Consider the following 26,579-nt stretch of genomic DNA (forward strand, 5'->3'; position numbering starts at 1 on the left):
GTGGGGGTGCACTCTTCCCACAACCACATCTTGGCCCTCCTCAACTCATGTCAGTGGCATGAACGATTCAGGACGACTGACAGCAGATTTGGGTTGCAGGGATATGCCGGAAAACCAAGTATTTCAGGAAACCGCCTTATGTGGTACCCCGCGCACAGATTTTTTGTTTGGGGTTTACTCCCGTAGCCTTAACCCACCCAAGGGCTGTCCACAAGGCAGGGGGTGCAGTGGTTGGTAGGCATCATGGTGCATCCACACGCCGGTGGTCCTGCATGCCGTACCTCTGGGGCCTACTGCTGCTCCGAGATCCCCTGTTGGTTTAGCCTAGGGTCGCAAGACACCTAGTTACCGTGCGTGGCCACTGGGAGGCACAACAGGAGTCTAGGTGATGGAGAGGCTGTGTACTGGCAGGGGAAGACTTACGCACTCGGCTTCCCTTTTCACTACGAGAGTTAGCCAGCGGCAGAAGCTGAAAACGAAAAACAATGGGAAAGCAATCATTTGACGCTAACTGTGCTACTGCACGAGACGCATCACATCACCCTGTGCATGACGGCGGTAATGTACGTTCGACTAGGCATCTTTTTCCAAAACAGACCGGTTTCATCGCAGTTGAACACCTGCTGCTCTACGTAACCTTCGTCCGCCACGATGCTTTCGAACTTTTTAACAAAGTCTTTAGCAGCCTTGGTGTCCGAACTCAAAGCTTCTCCATGACGAACAACTGAATGAATCCCGGTCCGTTTCCTAAATTTCTCGAACTAACCTCGAGACGCCTTGAACTCCTCCATCGTATGATCAGCTGAACTCTCCCCCGCGTCACTGTAGATAGCTCTGGCCTTTTCACAAATGATTGTTTACCTGATCGTATCGCCAACAATCTCCTTGTTCTTTATCCAGATCAACAAAGGGCGTTCCATCTCTTCCAGAGTAGGGCTACGACGTTTAGAAATAATCGTGATCCCCTTCGAAGGTTTCACTGCTTTAATGGCTGACTTCTGTTTCATGACCGTCGAGATCGTAGACATATTCCGGCCATATTGTTTAGCCAGATCGTTAACACGTACACCTCGCTCATGCTTTTCTATTATTTCCTGCTTTAATTCTAATGAAAGCATAGACTTCCTCTCTTTCTCACCACTGCTACTACTTCCTGAACCGAAACTAAGCTTTTTAGGACCCATAATTACGGAACACAGAAAACAACACATGAAAAGGCAAGATAAAAAACTGTTAAAACTGAGCGAATAGAGGACAACCACACGATGCGCACGCGATGAGAGGACTGATCAAGGTGACGCTCGATTGGCGTCCCTCCGATGTGCTGCCGTCTAGTGGCATCAACAACAAACGACGCTGGACGCTTTCGAGAAAATTCCACGGGTAAGCGCATTGTTTACTTCGTATGTTGGAGCAACACTTCGTATGTTGAGACAGAAATTTGGTCGAATTTTACTTCATATGTTGGAAAATTCGTATGTTAGGACAATCGTATGTAGAGGTTCCACTGTAGTCAGTAAACACATTATCTTTAGCACTCAAACATTAAAGAAACTTACCCATCATAATCAAATGGATTACAGTAGAATGTACGAGACCAAAGGCTAGTGTAAACAAAGACATTCCAACTCTCAAAGATATCCAAGTGATATCGCTAGTTATTTTTTACATGTAGCATTTTACCCTTATCATTCCACTAATGGAGCATCAAGCTCACGGTGTTACTTATCATACTTGGAAACTTATTGAGCATCTGAATACTCAAAAGTACCTTTTAAATGGAAAATCTAGGGATCATCATCTAAAACATCCAATTGTCTTAAACACTTGTTTATAAAAATGGCACATAAGCAATCATCTCATACTAAACTTTACGCATAATTTTTCTACAAAATTGAGTATCATTGTAATTCAAGACCAAGAAATAAAAGCAATGTTCAACTTACGGGCATTCAATCTAGGCATAGACCTGTTAGAAGCAGTAACGAGTCGTCCGGTGCTTCGAGAAGTATTGCCAAACTTGCTCACAGCCGAACCATGGGGCTGAAATATACTTAGGTCTCGCGTAGCAAAGTTAAGGTCTGTTCGACTTGAGCCAACAACAGCGTCAACTCGACTGTTGATTCCAATTACACCACCCCCACTCCCTCCTCCACTACCACTTCCGCCAACACGCACAATAGTGACACCACCAGGTGTGTGGTTAACATTTGTATTTCTGAAAAGTAAACACATGGTATCAAGGCTTATTTCAACATTACGGCAAATGTACGAATAAGTTAATCATATTTCACTAAAATGAAAGCTCAAAAAGATGATGACCATGAACAAATATTCAAAATATTTTTTTTTTAAATCTTATTTCAAAGATGATGACCATGAACAAATATTCAAAATATCTTTTTTAAAAATCTTATTTCAGAAATAATTTTATGTACTTAACACAAAAGATTAGATTATACCTTATTCCATTGTACTCATTATTCAGCTGCTGAATATAAACACGAGCTGAGGAATTAGCCCGATCAGTGCATTTGTTGACAGCTGTAAGCAGTGATTCCGACTCAAAAAGTAGTGTTGGATACTGACTACAGAGTGCCTGAACCTCTCTTAACACTGAAGAAAGGAAATCAAATCAAATTAACAGGGTTATAAATCTCTAAGTACTGTATTAATATCATCGTATAAAATGTTGCACTAAATGTTTCAAGAAAAATCTTTAGAATTTTTCTACTCAATGATTGTACAACTTCCTTTAGCAATAAAACTCATCACTCAATACTCTATTGTTCAAGATATAATGAATACCAGATTTATAATTTAGAAAAATTATAATCCAGCTGACTTTACCATTTATTATAAAATAGTTCAAAGGTAAAACCTAATCAAATTTCTGGACAAGGATTCTTCCAAAAAAGGATTCACTCTCAAAAAAAGGAGTTAAAATGGGAGCAAGTATCATGTTCAATAGTTGAGTGAGAAGAAACTACAGAGAAAAGATTAGAAGTAAAGAGCAGAGAACAATGCAGTTTAAGCTTAAGGATAATTGCAAATAACCATTAGTAAGAGGCAAGAAATACATTTGAGCTGACCTTTGTTTCTAATGAACAATATTAGCACCTGTAATAATTTCTATACCTACATAACACAGTCAACAATTTCTAGTTTTTACAATTCTTTCACTTTGTATACCCTTTCAGAATTTATCAATTCATATCTTAGTATCAAGTTCCTACTTGTGGAATAAGTACATACAAGATAAGAACGAATACTGTAAAAAGAATGAAGGACTTCAAATGTTTGTATTTTTTACCTAAAGAGAGAAATCTCTCCAGTTTCTCAAAATTTCATTACATCTGCACATAAATTTTATAGAATGAAGTAATTGACCTCAAAGAATTCAGCTCAACTCATCATAAGACTAAATAACCGGTTACATTCCAAATAAAATTCTTAAAAAATTGCTAAGATTACTGTAATATCCTTTCACACCATGACAGGTTTGTGAAGATTTCACAGTTTTAAAAAAGTGACATTTGAAAAAAAATGAAATTCTTAATAACATAGTCAACATCCTTCTCACAAATTTAAAGCATGGCTGTGAAGAACCTCGTAAAAGTGTGGTAATATGATTCCCCACAACATACACCAATTAAAACTTAAGAAAAATTCAAATGGGAAAAATAACTACTTACCAACTCCCAGGCTCACAGAATCCACTTTTGGTAGTTGCTGAGCTATGTAATCAACAGCATTTTTGCCTTTTTCTTTACTCAATTTTCCAACTGCACCCAAAACCTGACAAGAAAAATATATTTTGTTATATGCTGAAAACTTACTATACTGTCAAGGGAAAAGACTGTACATCAATAAGAAAAATTTGAAAGTAATTTCTATTTTTCCAAATGATACAAACCTGTAACTATTTATAGAGATTATACTTTCGGCGAAGCTGGAAGACTAGCTATACGACTTTTAACAATGTGATGGCAGGCCAATTTGTATAAAAAGCTACAGGTTTATATCGATAGGAAAAATACAAATATCTTCCAAATTTTTTATTTGTTCCAACACAAAATACAAACCCTTGCTATTTATAGGGATTGAATCCCCCCCTTAGGAGGGTGGAAGTCCGAACCAACTGGCAGGTCTTTGACTGGTGTTTTCCGATACGTGGACTGACAACTCGCTAAACAATTCGTACAAATCACGGTTAGCGGGCTGAGAAATCTGGGCAATTGTGTGATAATTGCAGTGTGACTAGTCTAGGTAAGAATTCTCAGAAATGTAGAAATCTTGGTATCAACCATAGAAGTTACCCCATCACACCTAGCCAGGGTGTATGGGGACGTAACGATACCGTATTTGACGGCCTATAAGACACACGGGCATACATGACGCACCCTCATTTCAGTAGGTCCGATTCACAAAAATAGATTTCACTGCAGTGTACTTAAGCATATGCTGAAAACAGTCTAGCTGTACATAACACAAGCAGAAACATACTGTATATTTCTCCGCATAATAAAGTAAAATTTGAATGAATTTGCTCAATATTATCATTATTACTATTATTAATTGCTAAGCTACAGCCCTAGTTGAAAAAGCAGGATGCTAAAGGTTCAAGGGCTTCAACAGGGAAAATAGCCCAGTGAGGAAAGGAAACAAGAAAAAATAAAATATTTCAAGAACATTAACATTAAGATAAAAATCTCTAATATAAACTATATAACACTTTAAAAATCAAGAGAAAGAGAAACTAGATAGAATAGTGTGTCCAAGTGTACCCTCAAGCAAGAGAACACTAACCCAAAACAGAGGAAGACCATGGTACAGAGGCTATGGCACTACCAAAGACTAAGAGAACAAAGGTTTGATTTTAGAGTATCCTTCTCCTAGAATAGCTGCTTACCATAGCTAAAGAGTTACTTCTACCATTACCAAGAGGAAAGTGGCCACTGAACAAATACAGTACAGTAACCCTTTGGGTGAAGAAGAATTGTTTGGTAATCTCAGTGTTGTCAGGTGTATGAGGACAGAGGAGAATATATAAAGAATAGGCCAGACTATTCGGTGAGTGTGTAGGCAAAGGGAAAATGAACCGTAACCAGAGAGAAAGATCCAATGTAATAATGTCAGGCCAGTCAAAGGACCCCATAACTCTCTAGCGGTAGTCTCTCAACGGGTGGCTGGTGCCCTGGCCAACCCACTACCTGCTGTATAAGATGACTGGTAAATTACAAAACCATCAGTGCATAGGCTATCTTTTGTTGTATACTTAACAATCCAAAATAAATTAAATAAAGACAATTTTATATCATGCTTTAGCTTTACACACAACATAAAACCAAAACAGCTTTGTTTACATTTTATTATCAACCATAACGAACAAACGAACGCAGGTACACGTGTATAAGTTAGCTTTTGCAGCAACAGATATCTTACCAAGTATTGGTGTAGTAATAAAAATGTTATTATTAATTTTGTTTTTCTTACTTTATCCTTAGTACTGTAATTCAAAATAAATTAAATAGGAGAGATTTAACATGGTTTTTTTCCTGACAAACGCTGCCTAAAATGGAAAACGTTTTTACGCTTTATCGCCAATCATAACAAACAAACGCATGCAAGTGATAGGTAACAACAAATAAAGCTTTTAGTAAAGTTATCAAATATATTTTACTTGCTATATCCCTAAAAATTTCTACACATCGCATAAGAGGAAAACCATTTTGTTTACGTTTAGTCAACAATAACAAAGTACAGTACAGCTAATGGTATTATGACGTGACAAAGAAGATGGTGCTTGGTTGTAAAACGAGTGAGGATAATTTGAATCATGATGGATTTTTAATGAAAAATAAATATTCTAATCTAAATTTGATTATTACCGTTATTAACAATATCATTAGAATTATCGAAGATTAAGAAAAGGCAAAGTTGAAAGGTTGCTTAGAACACAACCATATCTCAATGCTTACATTTTGTCAGCTGATATTTATAAATGCAAGTCACAGCATTTCAGATTAAATTGCTTTTATTTAAACGAATTCACTTTAAAAGCACCAGTAATAATACAATAATACCAACAATAAAAATAGAACAAGGATGCATAGGTTTAGAGCAGGTAAAAGTACCAAGCATAAGCTGGGTTAGATTAGCCTAGGCCTACAGTAGGTCTCAAACTTCACAAACGATGTATAAGATGCAGGGCAATTTTTCTAGCCAAATTTTATGGAGGAAAAAAAAATAAATAAAAGAAAAAAAAAAAAAGAAAAAAATAAAAAAAAAAATAAAAAAAAAAAAGGGGCAAATACAGTAGGCCGTCAAATTCGGTAAATCTCTCTACTAGGTTACACAAGGGAAATGGTTTTACCCGAAAACAGGGGAGGCCAGTTTTATAGACTACCGTAGGGGCTGTTCCACCACATGGGGGAAGGGGGAGCATGGAAGAAAGAGCCAGTCATTCATTGATATTCCTCCCAGACTTAACCATAGTTATACTTCTGCCCTCCACAATCTGCCACTTGTTCATTATGGAGTCTAAGGCGTTTAAACCATTTATTTTGTAGTCACCACAGGGTCTATGGAGAAAGCCTCCATATTCCTGTGGGTCATGTTTTGCAGGAAGTGGGCGGTGAAGGTCGTTTGACGATTAGACGCGCCCGCTGATAAGGCCTGCATCACAGAGTAGTTTTCATAAATGCTAGGGGCGTACTCCTGCCCTAATGTTATGAGCTCTAGGTCTTCTCTATGAGGAGAAGGATCAGGATTCAATGCTTGGTCCATGACCTTGCGAATCAGAGCCGAGAACATGTTCTTGGTGATACTTCTCTTGACCTTCCCCGAACTGACGAAGAATGCTGTTACTCAGGGCCGAGATTCTGTAGTTCTCTTGAGGTAGCACCTCAAGTTCTTACACGTCATAGTAGCCGTTGATCTGGATCATTGGTCACGCTATGAAGGACTCCCAATCCGAAGGGCTCGAATCTGGATCTGAGCTGCCAGGAACGAAGTCGAGAATTACCTAGCCCATCATTATGAATGTGACATGTTGAAGGAGGCCCATGGAATGCGCCGACACTCTTGGCCGAAGCCAAAGCGAGTGGGAGAGCTGTCATCGAGGTCAGGTGAAGATCTGATGCTTGGCATCCAGGGTTGTAGGGGGGGGCACTCTTCAGGGACCAAAAGGTGCAAACTATGCTCCACAGAGGAGGTCTCCCTTCCAACTGTGGGAAGGTAGGCTCAAAACTCCATAAGAAGAGAGGCGATGCCGCCACACATGAAAAGGTTAATTCATTTCGGTCTGAACACGAGGCTCCAGGACGAGCATTGCCTTCCATCACCAAGACCAAGAGAAGCTTTTCCTCCCGAAGGTAAACGAGGAACTCCTCTATTGTTGGAGTATGGCATCGAGGGGAGAGATACCTCTCCCACGACACCAACTACAGAAGACAGCCAACTTGGCCTGGTAGACTGAAGCTGAAGATTTACGCAAGTATTATTATTATAATCATTATTACTTGTTAAGCTACAACCCTAGTTAGAAAAGCAGGATGCTATAAGCCCATAGGCTCCTCTTCGCAACTTGTTGCAGAAAGGCCTCTCAGAGAGGGGAGGTGCTGGATAGTCTACAGGCATGAAGTCGCAGCGAAGCTACGGCTTTGTGAAAGATATTCTTCCTCTTTGGAGGAAAAGAACACAAGTATGTAACCCACAGAGCCCATGCGCAACTAACGAAGGTCTTATCAATGAAGATGTCAGATTTTGTAACCCTATACCATAAAGTGACGCAAGGAAAGAGGTAGCAGGTGGAGGAGGCGACTTGGTCCCCAAGGCACACAGCATGTCAGCCCAGTAGTAGTAGTACTAGTAGTGGTCGTGGAGCAAAGAAAACGTTCATGAACGCTGACAAGGACTGGAGAGCCGATGAAGAAGCTGCCAATCGAATACGTAGGCTGTTCGAAGCTCAAAGAAGAAAGCATCGGGAACCGAAAACACTATATTTGTGTGAAACAACAAGTTCCAAGAGGCGGGTGAGGTATTTAAGAGCCAAGGTTGACGATTGTGCTTTACCTCGCCATGGATGGAGAGTGCTGGGTTAGGTTCCAAGAAGCGAGTGTGTGCTAAACTCCCTCAACCACATTTCGTGGGAAGCACTAACGAAGTAGCACTACTCGAAGAGACCGAAGGATGACGATCCATATCGTCTAGACAAGGTTACTAGTATGTCTCTGGAACAGAGAAGGAAAGTCTTGTTGGGAAGAGTAGTGTCCTTGTTTGAAGAGAGGATGACAGATGGTAGAGTTCTGCGACCTCCCCCCCTCAAGAAGTTCTCTGTTGAATGAAGCCAGAAAAAAACACACCAAGGGCAGGGCTTCAGAGATTCTTTAGAGGCCATCAGACAATTTCCCACAAGCCAGAAGACCAGATTATCATACGCAGAGAGGAACTTTACCTCAAGGAAAAGTAGCGAGCTGAGTAGTGTGACACTGAATGGTGGTCACGACCAGAGGATGAGGCAAGCTGCCTGGAGAGGCAGAAGATTGGAACAGAGCCTAAACGGGAAACGAGCTGGTTTGGGTCGCCTCATTGTAGGTCTTGAAGTGCGTGCAATCAAAAGTAAAGGGAACGTCGAGTGCTGGAAGCGGCTAGTGGACACCAGCAACCTGGAAGAGAGCCGACGAGTGACAATCCCGAGCTGGTGAACGGCGATCATGGGCTGAAGAGTGACGATCATGATCTGGCGAGTGACTAGCACAAGCTGGTAAATGACGATCACGAGTTGGAGCTGGTGAACGGCTATAACGAGTTGAAGTATGACTATCACGATTTGGCAAGAGACGATCTCGAGCTGGCAAGAGACGATCATGACCTGGCGAGAGACGATCACGAGCTGGTGAACAACGAGCACATGCTGGCGAGTGCCGATCACGAGCTCGCGAACGGCGATCACAAGCCAACAGCAATCGTCAGCGATCGCAAGCCGACGGATGATCGTGGATGATTGTGACCAGGTGTAGTTGCAGCAGGACTGGGCGAGGCGCATTCACTAGACGAGCCAAGTCACCTTGGCAAGGAGAGTCTGATAGCAACAAGAGTCAACTGTGTATGACGAGTCTGCTGGGCGCAACGATTCTACTGGGAAAGATGAGTCTTACTGGGCAAGACAAGTCAACTGGGAGTGAAGTCTTGCCGGGCACGACGAGTCTTGCTGGGAGATATGAGTCTGCTGGGCGAGACGAGTTTGCTAGGCGGGACAAGTCTACAAGACGAGATGAGATCTACTTGCTGGGAGATACAAGTCTGCTGGGTGAGAAGAGTTTGCTGGGCGACGAGGTCAATTCCCGAAAAGGAAGGACGGGGAAAGGACAAATCCCATTTCCACCGGAAGAATCTCCCGAAGGAAAGACCGATCAGGTGAAGAAAGTATCTCCCACGGACGGGAAAGGCAATCAACATCTGCTGCCGCTGTCAGCAATTCTCCCCACAAGAATGAAGATTGCAGAACAGTGGCTAGTAAAAGGAAATTTCCAACTCCTGGAGGCCAACCTCCGGGCAGCTCTCTTCTTCCCCTCAATGAGTTCTAGCTCAAACTGAAAGTCTACGTCGAGTTTTGCCTGAGAAACGTAGCCGAAGCTTGTTTCTGGGTTCCCCTCAAAGGGGTTACCTGAAGAACAACTTCTCTGGAGAGGACCAATCCCATATACGGGAAAAGCCATTGTCAGCACGATAGACAGGAGTTGCCGCAAGCAAAGAAGGCGGAGACTGGGCAGGAACAGCTACTTGCCAGGATCAGGATCTCTCTCTCTCTCTCTCTCTCTCTCTCTCTCTCTCGGGAGGACAGCCTAGCCACAGATAAGAAAGGTTTTCCCCGAGAGGCACATTAACATGCTAAAAAGTATACTCTCCTCCGCCCGCTGCCAACGCTGAACGAAAGAGAGAGGCATTAATCCTGTAAAGTTGGATTGAAACAATTTTTCAAAAAATTAATTACTTCATTCAGAAATTATTTAGCTTAAGAAAAACCACTCTCTCTCTCTCTCTCTCTCTCCCTCTCTCTCTCTCTCTCTCTCCCTCTCTCTCTCTCTCTCTCTCTCTCGGGAGGACAGCCTAGCCACAGATAAGAAAGGTTTTCCCCGAGAGGCACATTAACATGCTAAAAAGTATACTCTCCTCCGCCGGCTGCCAACGCCGAACGAAAGAGTGAGGCATTATTAATCCTGTAGAAAAGTTGGACTGAAACAATTTTTCAAAAAATTAATTACCTCATTCAGAAATTATTTAACTTAAGAAAAACCACTTGGGAGAACAACCTAACCCGTGGATGGGAAAGGAGTTCCCCGAAACCAAAGGAACCTGCTAAAGACTATACACTTCTTCTGCCAGTCAACGGAGAACAAGCAAGTGCGGCGTCGTCAGCAAAGAGAAGCAAGACCGAAGTCAAGCTCTTGCATAGGCCGCTTCCCTCTAGGAGCAAGCGACATCAACCTTCGAACGGAGAAGGAGAAACCACAAGAGGACAACTCCCCTGCGGAGAAGGCCGGGTCGCTGCACTCTGAGAAACAGGAGAGGCCACCAGCCTACGGGTGGTAAAGTGTCAAAGGGAAAGAGACCGTAGGAGACGGCTTCTCCAAACTCGAGAACGCTGCACTATGCTGACACCAACATAGCAACACTCATACTGTAATGATAAAAGAATGTTTATATATATATATATATATATATCATAACATTACATGAACATTTAAATATACAGTAAATAAAAACACAGGTAAATCATAGAAAAGTCAAAGGCCAGTAAGAGAGAGAGAGAGAGAGAGAGAGAGAGAGAGAGAGAGAGAGAGAGAGAGAGAGAGAGAGAGAGCCTTACCTTACCTTATTGCCTTATTTTTTGTTTGGGTTCCCCCAGGTCCCTCAGTGTGAGGCACCTCGTATATCCACCAGAGAGTTGCTAATACATCTTCCAGTGTATTTTGCATCTTCCAGTCTTGGATGGTCTGGGATGCATCTTAGGTATTTATCGAGCTGATTTTTAAACGCATCTACGCTCACTCCTGATATGTTTCTTAGATGAGCTGGCAGCACATTAAATAGTCGCTGCATTATCGATGCTGGTGCGTTGTGGATTAATGTCCTGTGCGCCTTTCTCAGTTTACCTGGAATGCTTTTTGGCATTATTAATCTACCTCGGCTTGCTCTTTCTGATACTTTAAGCTCCATGATGTTTTCAGCAATTCCTTCTATTTGCTTCCATGCTTGTATTATCATGTAGCGTTCTCTTCTCCTTTCTAGACTGTATAGTTTTAAAAATTGCAGTCTTTCCCAGTAATCAAGGTCCTTAACTTCTTCTATTCTAGCAGTATAGGACCTTTGTACACTCTCTATTTGCGCAATATCCTTTTGGTAGTGTGGGTACCATATCACATTGCAGTACTCGAGTGTACTACGCACATAAGTTTTGTAAAGCATAATCATGTGTTCAGCTTTTCTTGTTTTAAAGTGTCTGAATAACATTCCCATTTTTGCTTTACATTTAGCCAACAGTGTTGCTATTTGGTCGTTGCATAACATATTCCTATTTAAAATTACACCAAGGTCTTTAATTGCTTCCTTGTTTGTGATTGTCTCATTATTAGGTCCCTTGTATGCATACACCATTCCTTCTCTGTTTCCATAATTTATTGATTCAAATTTATCGGAGTTAAATACCATCCTATTTATCTCCGCCCATTCATATATTTTGTTTAGATCTCTTTGTAGTGAGTTCCTATCTTCATCACAAGTAATTTCTCTACTTATTCTTGTGTCATCGGCGAAACTTCTCACTACGGAGTTTTCAACATCACAGTCTATGTCTGAGATCATAATAACAAATAGCAGTGCAGCTAATACCGTACCTTGGGGCACACCAGATATTACCTGGGCTTCATCTGATTTCTCGTCATTTGCAACCACTATCTGTTTTCTGTTTTGCAGGAATTCTTTTACCCATTTTCCTATCTTTCCCACAATATTATGCTTTCTCATTTTTTTCTCCAATATGTTATGGTCTACCTTGTCAAAGGCTTTTGCAAAATCTAGATAGATCACATCTGTGTCTTTTTCATATATCATATTATTGTATATGTTTTCATAGTGAGCTATCAGTTGGGTCTGTGTACTTTTTCCAGGTACGAAACCGTGTTGACCCATATTAAACAAATTATTTTTGACCAAATGGTTCATTATTTTCTTTTTTATTACCCTCTCATACACTTTCATAATATGTGATGTTAGACTAACAGGTCTATAATTGCTTGCCTCTAGTCTTGATCCACTTTTGAAGATAGGGGTTATATAAGCTAATTTATGTTTAACATATATCTCGCTCATATCTATACTCTGTCTTAGCAGTATTGCAAGTGGCTTCGCGATAGTGTTTGCAGTTTTTTTTAACAAAATCGCTGGAACTCCATCTGGTCCGGCTGCCGATCCATTTTTAATTTCGTTTATAGCCGTGACAATATCTGCTTCATTAATATCTATATCCGTTAGATATTCAACATTTTCTTCTCTCATTTCTGTTTCATTATTCTCATTCGCAATTCTTGGCGTGAACTCACTCTTATATTTTTCTGCTAATATGTTGCATATTTCCTTTTTTTCATTCGTTAGCCGTCCTTCAATTCTTAGAGGGCCTATTTCTATTCTCCTTTTATTCATCTTTTTTGCATAGGAGTAAAGTACTTTGGGGTTTCTTTTTATATTTTGAAGTGTCCTTTCTTCTAAGTCCCTTTTTTCATTTTCTTTCGACTGTATAATCTTTTGTTCTGCATTTTCTATCTTACATTTTATTTCCCTCATTTTCCACACATTTTTTTCTTTTGCAAGATTTTTCTTCCACTTTTTAATTTTCTGAAATAAGATCCTTCTGTCTCTTGGTATGCACGTCTTTTGTTTATTGTTTTTTTTTCGGTACATATTTTTCAACAATTTTCTCCAGTATTTTGTACAGTATATCCGTATTTACCTGTATATTATCACTTATAAATACATTTTTCCATTCTTTATCCAGTTCTTCATTTATTTCTGACCATTTTATATTCTTACTGTAAAAAGTTATATTTTCCATATCCTTCCCAAAGTTTTGTGTTTTTATTAATTCTGTGATCACTTGCTTTGGAATGAACTATCAATTCTATGACATTGTGGTCTGAAATTCCCGTGTTATACACTATTATTTCTTTAACATAATTCACCTCATTCACAAATACTAGATCTAGGACATTTTCCTTTCTTGTTGGAATGTGGTTTATTTGTTGCATATTATGTTCTAATAGCATATCTTGAAGCTTTTCAAATTGCCTCTTATCTTCTGCGCTACTATTACTATCTTTTTTATATGTATACATACAACCACTTTCTTCTATCCGTTCTTTCCAATCCACGAAAGGAAAGTTAAAATCTCCGGATAGGAGTATATTCCAGTCTTTATGGTTTCTACATATACCATCTATTTTTTCTATTATTATGTCAAAACTCCTTAGTGTTTGGGGGTCTGTAAACTACAATATTCATTAGTTTTTTCAAATTCAAATTCTACCGCAATCAATTCACATTCTGTGTTGCTGTATTTTTCACATACTTTTTCCTTGATTTATGTCTCTTCCATATATTACGGTTCCCCCCTTGATTCCTATTTTTTCTGTCTGATCTATAAGTTTGGAAACCCTTTATCTGGTCATCACTGCCAGTCCTCTTGGGAATACCATGTTTCACTTATATTTAATATATCTATTTTTTCAATTTGGGTTAGTTCTTCTAAGAACTCTATTTTCCTTTTAGAGTTACTCGTGACTAAACCCTGTGCATTCATTACTATTATGGTTTGTGTTTCATCCCCATTATTTAATATTGGAGAGAGAGAGAGAGAGAGAGAGAGAGAGAGAGAGAGAGAGAGAGAGAGAGAGAGAGAGAGAGGACTACTCTCACCGAGCCAAAAGAACAAAGTGACGAGACAATACAGATGTGTGTGTGTGCGAGTGGGGTAACCAGCTACCCTTCCTAGCCTCCGCTAACTAGCAATAAGGTAGTTACACCTCACTAAAAGTCATGGCTAGTTTTCCAGCTTCGCCAAAAGTATAATTCCTATAAATAGTGAGGGTATGTACTTAGTGTCGGAACAAACCATTTTCTTGTTTTAACAGAAATTATTCAACATTACAAACTTCCACGGGGTCAGTTTTGAGAATTAGAAAAAAACATTAATGAAACACTGACTGTAAGTAACCTAGCTATCACAGACAAAAGAAATAAACCATTAAGTGCAAAAAAATTTTAATACAATACCTGTAATGCCAAAGCAACACAGTGGGGTTGCTGTTCAACAATGCTCTTCAGCCTGGTTACATGTTCTGTAAAGGGCCCCGGTCCTCCATGCACATAATTCTACAAAAATCTGCAGTGTAGCCATTGATGTTCCATTCACACTAAGGCACTCTACCAGTTGAGGGAGAGATGGCTCCAACAGCTAATTTGGATGAGGAAAACAGAGTTCAACTAAGCATATTAAACTAGTAGTAATGTAAATCAATGCTAAGATTTTAGGAAAATTATTAAAACAATAGAATACTCCATGAAATTTAATTCACCAAGGAGAAGTAATAACATAAATCAGTGCTTTAATTTGGAGAAATAATTATTGTGGAGTATTTAAATAAAAGACAGTTCATAAGACAAAAACAAAATATGGCATAATTACATAATAATGATTGAGAAATAATTATAGTGGAGTATTTAAATAAAAGACAGTTCATAAGACAAAACAAAATATGGCATAATTACATAATAATGATTGCAAAGAAATATTGAAAACACTTTTAATTCTAGTAGCAGCAACAAACTGTGTTCATATATGGTAAATTTCAATCTTTTATTAACCAGTAAATCAACGTTATATACTAACAATTTCACCATTCTAAAATATCCGTGACATAAAACTATATTAATCTTCTAGGTCAAATGTTCAGCCCTAGGACAGCATATCCTATTTCAGTAATCATTTACCTATCACTCCTACTACGAATTGTAGGGAAAGACCGTCATAACGTTCTACAATAAGATTTTCGATTCCAGCTGGTGACTCTTTCTGAACGTTTACTAGATCTGAAACCTGATGTTCTACAACAGATATAAAAGGAATTCCTTGGTGACAATTCTAAAGCTGTTGAACCCATTGGCTCAAAGTAGGAAACTTGGGCATCCTTAACCTCAAAGTCTAACTTTAGAATCCTAGTTTCCCACTTGATGAGTAACTTAATTCTATTAGATTCAAATTAGGACCTAAATAGTTAGAAATTAATGTTTCTGCACCTCAGATACTGTTCCAACTATGAGGAATACACTAGCTCTATTCTCTAATCATGAAACACACAAAGGCTGCTACAGCCTAAGAGGAAATCCCATCTACAGTGATACCCCTTGATCCGAATGTATCTTTATACAAAACTTTCATGATGCGAAACAAGACGAAGATTTTTTTGCTTCTTATTACAAAAATATTTTCATGATACGGAGAGAGTTGCCAGCCAGGCCGAGAATAAAATAGTTACTCATTAAAAATATGCGCCAGTTGAAGAAAAAGGGTTGTTTATACATAATAGAAAATGTACTTCTATATAGTAAAAGTAACAACAGTGCAATCCATATGGTACTGTATATTTTGTATATGTAGAGTATTGTACTGTATATATTGTATTATTTTCCATTTATTATTGTATTATTGTATGCTCTAATAACTACTTAATTTACAGGTAATAGCAATTAGGTTTGATGAATTGAATGATTCAAATGAATTTGGCTGTACAGTACAGTATTTCATTATGGTTATAGCTTTATAACAAAAATTAATGTGGTATTTTTAGAGGGTTTGGAACGATTAGGATATTTACACGTAAAACGTGCGGATATCCCAAATATGAAAGCAGGGATACTGGGGAAAATATAGATATTAGGTGAGGAACAGGAATGTGGGAAAATATCAAGCAAAATATTACAAAGAGAGAGAATGCAAGACTGCTTAAACTGAAAGGAATAGGCCGAACTATATTACACAATAAAAAACTTCGTCTATGACAGTCACAACGGATTGTTTTCCCGCCAGGTCGCTGCAGGCTGTTCTTTTACCTCCCCATAAAATCAAATATCAGGTATTATCAATTCCATGTGTTTGGTAAATTCTGGTATTCAAAGAAAGTTTATAACATTCAACTTATGCTGAGTGTAATTTATCCCAATTTGTGTTAAAATATGTGAAAAATTACAAAATTACAAAGCGTGCATCCGAAAATAAGCTGCTGTCGTTGACTTCGGCAGATTGTGTTATCAAATTTAGACTTACCATGACGATACTTTATAATATATTTATTCTTTCCCATTGTTTATTGACAAAACATATATCTAATGGAGAAATATTGTTTAGTAAATAAGTTTTGATTCACATTACTTGGTAATTATTTGAGAACAATGAAGGTGTTCGGACAAAAATACTTCCGACCAATCAGGTATCAGGAACCTTTCCGAGCTAAAAGGGCACCCATGTGAGTCGGTGCAAATATGCACCGCTAAAAAAAATTATTCTAACAGAATAAATGGAGATTCCAAAGAAACTGTTATCACAGCACAACTAAAAATGACACAGAAAATGATAAAAGTACATTTAATCAAAATTTTGCCAATTCTTTATAATGGGAAGTCTGTCAATATTACTGGATTTCATATACCACACCATTGCTAACAGCCAGTCCTATATAAAAAGGTTCAGACTAACTTTTAAACCCATGGATAAAAAACGCTAAGATATAATAACCTGTATAATTTCTGTTGCAATTGACACCCCAAACCAAACTCAAAAGATGTTAAAAAAAGTTAAGTGACATCTTACCGCAGGTCTGTTCTTGGCCACCAGAGAGAAGAGCATAAGTAGTCCAAGTTTTTCATTTGTATCACATTGCGGGAGGAGCGACACAAGTGTCATCACATGGTCATGGATGGGCTCTTTTTTCACAGCATAAATTTGCGGCAACACACGTGATAATGAATAGTTCCCTGAAAGTGAAGGAAAAAGAATAAATAGGATATCTATAATTTTCCCCATGGTAAATGGACAAGACAGCAAACTAAACCCGGGAAATTTTCTAACATACTCACTTACTGCACACCTCACTGATTTTAAAATTCTGAACACAAAGAATGAAGATATTAATAAAATCATTAAACAGCTTAATCCAAGTATGTACTTAATATATAGTACTATATTATTGCAAGAACGAAAAAAAAATATGTAAACACGTGGCATTGAGTAAAATCAAAATTGAAGGTTTTACTCCACAACCTATCAGTGACAACATGTTTAAAGAAACAACTTTTCCATCTCGGAGAGACTTTCTGCTAACCTGATATGACAGAATCGATGATAGGCTGAATGTGCATTGCCAGAAGGTCAGCTGCTTCAATAGCTGCCAGGGACAGATAGGAGCTCATGTTCCTACTCAACTCCCTATTCCCTTTGTGGAGGAACTTTACAGCAACAGGTAAAGCCAAAGCCATTACCTCTCGCTTATGGTAATTCTGTAGAGATATAAGGTTTCTCAATACATGTATATATTTATAAATAATCTATAAATACATACAGTGTGTGTATATCTATCTATCTATCTATCTATCTATACACACACATATATATATATATATATATATATATATATATATATATATATATTCATTTCATCAAATAAAATTTCAGAAGCAAAACTCTACAGAATATAAGAGGTCTATTCAAAGTTTCTAAAAACACAGTAGTACACAACTTGTCAATAATACTGTCAATAACTTACAATGTATCTCCTATCCTTTGTAGTTGTAAATGGCTAATGCCACCGAGCATGAAAAAGTACCCACCATGATAAAAAATATGACAAGGAAATACTAGCAAGTACTGCATACAGTTTAAAAAGGAATATCAACCCATTAAAGTAAATATTGACAATTTTAACTATGAAAGTCACTATTATAATTTTTCCCACCATTATCTAGTTTGAGTTTCATAATACAATGTAAGTCAGTAGTTCTTTTTAATTAGAAGGACATTTGACTTTAACACGGCTTTAAAAAACTCATCAACAATGCTTCTTCAAAATATAGAAGCCAACTTCAGATATACTCAAAGATTTCTAAGGTAAAATCAAAGTCTAGATTAACATAACAAATCTAAAAAGTAATGTGTAGTTTTCCTAACTGTACAAACCTGAGGCATTTAATAGAAGTATGATTTCATCAAAGCTGAAAACCTCTGTTGTTAAAATTACAGGTACTAGCCCTGACAGTGGGGTTAGGGGGTTACAACCCATTAGGTAAAAGAAAATTGCTGTTAAACAATCTATTCATATTAGTTGATATTTAGAACAGACATTTCTTAACCATATAATGTCAACAGAATTGCCAGTACACTAATACATAATTTTTTTTTTTATTTAATTCAAAGTATATCATATGTGCTTACTGTATATGATTCCTTGAAAAATGATATTTTAATTATAAAATAAATTTTTGGATATACTTACCCGGTGAATATATAATAGCTGAGCCTCCGGCGGCTCGACAGAAAAAACACAAAAACTCGCGAGCGATCGCTATGAAGGTTGCGGGTGTGCCCACTAGCGCCAACTATCGGCCAGATACCGCATATACATGTAAATAGCTCCAATTCTTCTCATCCCGCTGGGTCTCTATCGGGGAGGAAGGGGGGCCTTTAATTTAAATATTCACCGGGTAAGTATATTCAAAAATTTATTTTATAATTAAAATATCATTTTTAAATATTTAACTTAGCCGGTGAATATATAATAGCTGATTCACACCCATGGTGGTGGGTAGAGACCAGAGTTAATCAAGTTTACAGCATATATGCTTAGAGTTTTTGACAGTTATATCATAACAAAACCCAAATATATATAGGTACCTGGTAAGGAAGTTGACTTAGACGATTACTCTGCCTTGTTAGTCTGTCTTCCTCACGAAGCCCAGCCATCCTCTTAGGATGCTGAAAGACTCCCAGGAGCTGAAGTATCAAGGGCTGCAACCCATACAACAGGACCTCATCAAACCCCTAATCTGGGCGCTCTCAAGAAATGACATTTGACCACACGCCAAATCAAAAAAGGATGCGAAAGGCTTCTTAGCCTTCCGTACAACCCAATTAAAAAACATTTCAAGAGCAGATTAAAAGGATATTGGAATTAAGGGAATGTAGTGGTAGAACCCTTACCCACTACTGCACTCGCTGTAACGAATGGACCCAGTGTGTAGCAGTCCTCGTAAAGAGTCTGGACATCTTTTAAGTAAAATGACGCGAATACCGACTTGCTTCTCCAAACGGTCGCGTCCATAATACTTTGCAGAGATCTATTTTGCTTAAAGGCCACGGAAGTTGCTATAGCTCTTACTTCGTGCGTCTTAACCTTAAGCAAGCATCGGTCTTTTTCATTCAAGTGAGAATGAGCCTCTCGTATTAAAAATCTGATAAAATATGGTAAAGCATACTTTGACATAGGCAATGATGGTTTCTTAACTGAGCACCATAATGCCTCAGATCCACCTCGTAAGGACTTAGTACGAGCTAAGTAGAACTTAAGAGCTCTAACTGGACACAGCACTCTTTCAAGTTCGTTGCCTACGATCTCTGACAGGCAAGGTATATCAAAAGACTTAGGCCAAGGACGAGAAGGCAGTTCATTTTTGGCCAGGAAACCAAGTTGAAGTGAACATGTGGCTTTTTCTGTAGAAAAGCCGATGTTCTTACTGAAGGCATGAATTTCACTGACCCTTTTAGCCGAAGCCAAGCACACTAGGAAAAGCGTCTTGAGGGTGAGATCCTTCAGGGAGGCTGAATGTAATGGCTCAAACCTGTCTGACATGAGGAACCTTAGGACCACGTCTAAGTTCCATCCAGGAGTTGCCAAACGACGTTCCTTAGAGGTCTCGAAAGACTTAAGGAGATCTTGGAGATCTTTATTGTTGGAAAGATCTAAGCCTCTATGACGAAAGACCGAAGCCAACATGCTCCTGTAGCCCTTAATCGTGGGAGCTGAGGGAGCGAACATTTCTCAGATGTAAAAGAAAATCTCCGATTTGGGCTACAGAGGTACTGGAAGAGGACACAGATGCTGACTTGCACCAGTCTCGAAAGACTTCCCACTTCGACTGGTATACTCTGATGGTAGAAGCTCTCCTAGCTCTCGCAATCGCGCTGGCTGCCTCCTTCGAAAAGCCTCGAGCTCTTGAGAGTCTCTCGATAGTCTGAAGGCAGTCAGACGAAGCGCGGGGAGGCTTTGACGAACATTCTTTACATGGGGCTGACGTAAGAGATCTACCCTTAGAGGAAGACTTCTTGGAATGTCTACCAGCCATTGAAGTACCTCGGTGAACCACTCTCTCGCGGGCCAGAGGGTAGCAACCAACGTCAACCTTGTCCCTTCGTGAGAGGCGAACTTCTGCAGTACCTTGTTGACTATCTTGAATGGTGGGAATGCATATAAGTCCAGATGAGACCAATCCAGTAGAAACGCGTCTATGTGGATTGCTTCTGGATCTGGGACTGGTGAGCAATAGATTGGTAACCTTTTGGTCAACGAGGTGGCAAAGAGGTCTATGGTGGGTTGACCCCAAGTCGCCCAAAGACTCTTGCACACGTCCTTGTGGAGGGTCCATTCCGTGGGTATCACCTGACCCCTCCGACTGAGACAGTCTGCCAAGACGTTCAAGTCCCCCTGGATGAATCTCGTCAACAGGGAGATGCCTCGATTTCTTGACCATATGAGAAGGTCCCTTGCGATCTCGTACAGCGTGAGGGAGTGTGTGCCTCCTTGCTTGGAGATGTACGCCAAAGCTGTGGTGTTGTCTGAGTTGACCTCTACCACTTTGTTTCGAAGAAAGCTTTCGAATTTCATCAAGGCCAAGTGGACTGCTAATAGCTCCTTGCCGTTGATGTGCATGCTCTTCTGACTTGAGGTCCACAGACCCGAGCATTCCCGACCGTCCAGGGTCGCACCCCAACCCAAATCCGACGCGTCTGAGAACAACACGTGGTTTGGGTTCTTGACTGCTAGGGATAGTCCCTCTCTCAGACTGATATTGCTGTCCCACCATTTCAGGCATGCCTTTACTGGTTCGGAGACTGGGATTGATACCGTCTCTAACGTCTTGTCCTTGTTCCAGTGAGAGGCTAGATGGAACTGGAGAGGCCGAAGGTGTAGTCTCCCTAGCGAGACAAACTGCTCCAGGGATGAGAGAGTCCCTACGAGACTCTTCCAACTCCTGACTGAACAAAAGTTCTCTTTTCAGCATTAGTTGGACTTTGAGCAGGGCTTGTTCTATTCGGGTGGCAGACGGAAAAGCCCGAAAAACTGGACTGCGAATCTCCATCCCCAAATATAGAATAGTCTGGGATGGGATCAGTTGGGACTTTTCTAGGTTGACCAAAAGTCCCAACTCCCTGGCCAGACTCAACGTCCAATGTAGATCCTGCAGACAGCGATGACTGGACGATGCGCTGAGAAGCCAGTCGTCCAAGTACAGGGAGGCTCGGATTCCCGATAGATGGAGGAATTTTGCCACATTCCTCATGAGCCTCGTAAACACGAGAGGAGCAGGACTGAGGCCAAAGCACAGGGCTCGAAACTGGTACCCCACATTCCTGTAAACAAACCTCAGAAACGGTTGGGAATCCGGGTGTATAGGAATGTGGAAGTATGCATCCTGAAGGTCGAGAGAGACCATCCAGTCGCCTTCAATTAATGCTGTCAAGACAGCCTGGTAGACTTCATCGTGAAGTTTGTCTTGACAATGAACACATTGAGCGCAATTGCCTCTTACGTACTCCTGCAGTGAACGTGGCTGCCAGATCATTGGAGCCATCCCTGATAGTCTTGTTCCTGCAGAGAACGTGGCTGTCAGATTATTGGAGCCATCCCTGATAGCCTTGTTTATGCATGACATAATTGTACAGCAAAACTTCAAACGCTCGAAAAAAACTCCTAACAGGAGATGGTCTAGCTCTGAAGCCGACCATAAAATCTTGGAGCGTCTCATGGCCAGGCACCAGGGAGAGTCTATGAGGTTTGAGAAGTCTATCTGGGCAGAGGTAGGAACTCCCAAGCCGAGAACTTCTCCCGTGTCATACCAGACTCTCGCTCTATAAGCCAGTTTAAAAGGAGGGAAAGCAAAGGCTGTCTCCCCCAAACTCCTCCTGGTGATCAACCAGTCGCCTAGCAAACGTAAAGCTCTCTTAGAAGAGCGAGAGAGCACTAGCTTAGAAAACAACGGCTTCGAAGTAGCTAGGCCTAGTGTAAACTCTGACGTTTAGGCGAACGAGGAGCAGCAGTTACAAAAAGATCCGGACAAAGATCCTTAAAAATCAGCATGATTTATTTAAAGTCCATAGAGGGCTGAGCAGCTTTAGGCTCCTCTCCGTCTGACAGTCCCCCCAAAGGAATATCAGTAGGAGGGGGATCAGCAACTTCCTCATCTGAAGGAACCTTGTCCGACAATTGCCGAGTCTCAAGCAAGGGAGAGACCTGCCGTGGTGGCAATGCTTGACAAGCAGAGTCCACACGCAAAGGAGCAACAGTAGCAGTCAAGGACGCTATGTCATGTAACTGCTTAAAGGACTGACCAGCAACAACAACAGGTGCGGGAGGACGCTCGACGTCAACTCGAGACTGCCTTGACTGCCTAGACTGAGCAGTCAAAACAACTCTTGACTGCGGTGCTTGACGCTCAACGTCAAAACAAGTCAACTTCGCTGGTTGGCGAACGTCCTGAACGTCAACAAGAGCAAGCGGCAGCGGCTGAACGTCCACAAGCGGCTGAGAGTCAACACGGGACTGCATCGAGTGAGGCTCTACAAAACGTGATTGACGTGACTTTGTAACGTCAACGTCAACAGGACGAGCAAAGGCTCGTTTGGGCGGCTGACGGCCAGGATCTCGATCAGCTAAGCGGCGAGGATCATCGTGAACCTGCTCAGCAGAATAGTCCTCCATAAGAGAGGCAAGCTTATTCTGCATGTCTTGCAGTACAACCCATTTAGGATCAACGGGGATGGGTGCGGTAAGAGACGAGGGTAACGTCTGTGACTGCAAAACCTTGCCTACAATAAGACTCTCGGAGCCTGAGTTACGCTTCTGTTTAGGCGTCGAGCAGTCTTCCGATGACTGCACAGGGTCAGAGCTGTCCCAATGGCTACAACCAGGACGCTGGACCTGTCCTGAATGGACTGACTTTCGCTTTAAGGGTCTCGAAACCTTGCTCCACGGTTTCTTACGCGATAAGCCTTCGGATGACGAGGAGAAAACCGTCTCGCTCGTCTTATGGTAGGGGCGGTCTTGACGAGACACGCCTGAAACCATAGAGGGAACGTCTGTTCGTTGGTTAAAGCCTCTCGAACCCATAAGTCCTACGACATTACTTCTCCCTGGGGCATGGGAGCTTGCAAGAGGTCTCGGACTAGGCGAACGACAGGCACGAACAGACGAACCCTCTGTCGCAACACTGATAACACTTTGCGCAATTATCACTTTATCACTACGATTTTCTGTTTTGCACTTACTTCACTGAAATCGAATTTTTCAATAATTCACATTAGGCATGAATAAAACTGATTTCTACCTGAAGCACGCAATTCTACCCTACATCAAAAGGTTATAATTGCGAAATAAGTCGTATAATGTAAGCACATTAATACAAGCAAAAAACAGTACAGTAAACATATATATCGAATAAAACGGAAATATATAAAAATAAAAGGATCAGTGACTGGGGAGGAGACTAAACACTAGTTCATTCAAAACTACGTTTTCAATCTCTCACCGTACAGTGCCTTGGGACGAGAATAAAAACTAAAAACGTTTTATCCTTTCTCCCCGTACAGAGACTTGGGACGAGAGTAAACAACTGACTCGAGAACAACGTTACTCGCTTGGGACGAGAATAAAGATCGGAACGTTCTCTCTTCCTCTCTCTCTCTCCGTCTCTCTCTCTCTCTTGATTTCACACCGAAGAGAAAAGCCCACTCACCTTTCGTCAATAAACAGGTTATTTGACCAAAGGAAAAAACAAAGGACTAAGAAATTGAAAATTAACAAGTTCCTTTAAATTAGTATTTAAAACATTTCAGTTTGAAAGAAGAATGAACAAAACGTCAGAATCGATTTACTCTTTCTGCAAAGTGAAACCGTGATTCTCTCTCTCTCTATCGTAACGATAGAGCGCAAACTGCGTAGCATAAATAAACCAAACGTTAGTTCATCTTTGAAACAGCACGAAGACTATTCAAAGAAAATCTTTCATAATATATCTACTAAAAAATATTAATTTAATAAGTTTTAAATCATTTGCTCTGTAAAAGTTATTTACGATTGAAAGGGCTCAACGTTGTTTAACTTCGGTTTCCAAGTTAGGACCGCCTACTCTCGGATTAGGGGAGGAATAGGTAAGGCCGCATATAAACAAATCATTAAAATTTATCTTGATGTTTATTATAAATGGAAAGCTAATCGAAGAGGCCTAATAAAGGCGGGTGAGATATAAAATATATAGAGGAAAATCTATAATTAACAACAACAATTTATAACGTGATAAGATAATTGCTAAAAGCCTAAAACACACTTCCGTACTAAGGGAAGGGTCGGCCATTTTGAAAAGTCAAAGAAAGTCCAAAAAACAATCCAAAGTCATCAACAATTAAATCTATCCAAAAAAGAGTTCAAGATTTAAGTTGAAGATAAAACACCTGCACTGCGAAAGCTCAAACCAAAAGGAAGTACTTCACCAAGACTGTTGAAAAACTCCAGGTTAACAGCGAGTAATGGTACGTCTTGTCGATCAGACCGACAGAGAAGAATTGGAGCTATTTACATGTATATGCGGTATCTGGCCGATAGTTGGCGCTAGTGGGCACACCCGCAACCTTCATAGCGATCGCTCGCGAGTTTTTGTGTTTTTTCTGTCGAGCCGCCGGAGGCTCAGCTATTATATATTCACCGGCTAAGTTAAATATTTAAAAAGTGGTAATTAAATATAGTTACATATTAGAACAAGTACTGCTCCTCCCTCCCTCCCTCCTTTCAGTTTCAATTTTAGTGGCAATGAGGAGCTAGTGATCACTACCAATATCTGCAACTCTGTAGGTTATAGGTGTGATAAAAACGTGACAGTCTTTGCCTCAAAGAACATTGGGTCAGTTAACTGCTTCTCCTTCTCAGGGTTCGACAGATCCCAAGTTGTGGCAAAATAGGTAAGTGTACCTGACCAATGATCTAGCCAGCACCAGAGGAGTAGACATGGCTGTACAGTAGTCTCCAAGTTTGCCAACTCATTGGCCCAAAGATATTGTAGCTTGAAACGTTAGCGTTCCTGACAAAAATTCTGTAATTCAGGTTGCAAGAGCCATCTCTACCAGCAAAGAGAGTTGATCTCTTCAGTTGCATAAAACAACCACTGCTTAAGGAGTGGGAGAGACAAGGTCTTTGAGGACTGACTCGAAACCAAAAATTCTGTGGTCCCAATTGCTTCTTTGGCCAACTCGGGCCACAGTAGTTCCAGAGTAGGTTTTGCTCTCTGTAGAGCACCTAGGAATCTTCAATTCACAAATTTCTTCCCTTCTTTGGAGCCTTGATTGGTTCTCCCAGCCTGCTGACTAACCTTATCAGGGCCTAGCCTTTCCTGAAATTGGATTCAGCTTCTGGATCTTCAACTTCACTCGATGTGGGACCTAAATCCGGTGTCAAGGAGACTAGTGTCAATTCAATCTTCCTCTCTTGTCGGCTATCTCTGGATAACGGGCAAATCGTCTGCCACTGAAGGGATGACACAGCCATCCTTCAACAGTCTCAAAAACAATAGGCTCTTGGCTTGTTTAGCATAAGAGGGGGGATTCTCATCAGTCCCAGGTTCCTGCCTATTTTTGGTTGTATCCTCTCATCCTTCCTTTCCTCTCTATTAATTTCTTTGAGAAAAGAAGTGTCGAGGATTCAAATTCTGCCGTTATTCTAGCATTCGGCCTCTTGGCCGTGAGCTTCCATCAGTCCATAATATGGGAACAAGTTCTTGTATCTGAACCTAAGAAGACTACACCGGTAAATATGCTCACTTATAATGAGCACAGTTTGAAGGACTCTCAGGGGATTGCAGCTCAATTAGAATCTATCAAATTTATTATTCCTGATCTGGATAACCTCTGGAACTGTCCTTTAGTTTTTTATGCATGTTTCACAAGATTTTCCATAATTCTGACCATCCTTTGCATTCAGACCTTCCCAGACTGTATCATCTTGTATGTACGGTAGTACTAGCTATGCAGTTAATTCTAGCATTTCTGCTTTCTCCATCCCAAGGCTAACATTACACAGTACTCTAAAAGCTTTATTCCAGCTGTGACTTTAGTCAAACCATTTTAAGAGCGAACTCGGACCCCATTAGCGGCATTGCCAGTTCTCTTGGGTCATTTTAAAGCACACCTGGCTTGACCGCTTTAATCTATG

The 26,579-nt window shown here is 40.3% G+C and overlaps 1 protein-coding gene across 1 annotated transcript in view; it reads right to left on the bottom strand.

Moving 5' to 3' along the window:
• The window catches only part of LOC137646733 (protein melted-like), a 134,670-nt gene that overhangs the window by 13,871 nt on the left and 94,220 nt on the right, over positions 1–26,579 (bottom strand). The window contains 7 exon segments of the mRNA XM_068379840.1: positions 1,947–2,218; positions 2,463–2,616; positions 3,696–3,798; positions 14,332–14,412; positions 14,414–14,512; positions 16,925–17,088; positions 17,436–17,610. Of these exon segments, the coding sequence (XP_068235941.1) occupies positions 1,947–2,218; positions 2,463–2,616; positions 3,696–3,798; positions 14,332–14,412; positions 14,414–14,512; positions 16,925–17,088; positions 17,436–17,610 (1,048 nt within the window).

The sequence above is a fragment of the Palaemon carinicauda genome, chromosome 9 (assembly GCF_036898095.1).
Source record: "Palaemon carinicauda isolate YSFRI2023 chromosome 9, ASM3689809v2, whole genome shotgun sequence".
NCBI classification, from domain to species: Eukaryota; Metazoa; Arthropoda; class Malacostraca; order Decapoda; family Palaemonidae; genus Palaemon; species Palaemon carinicauda.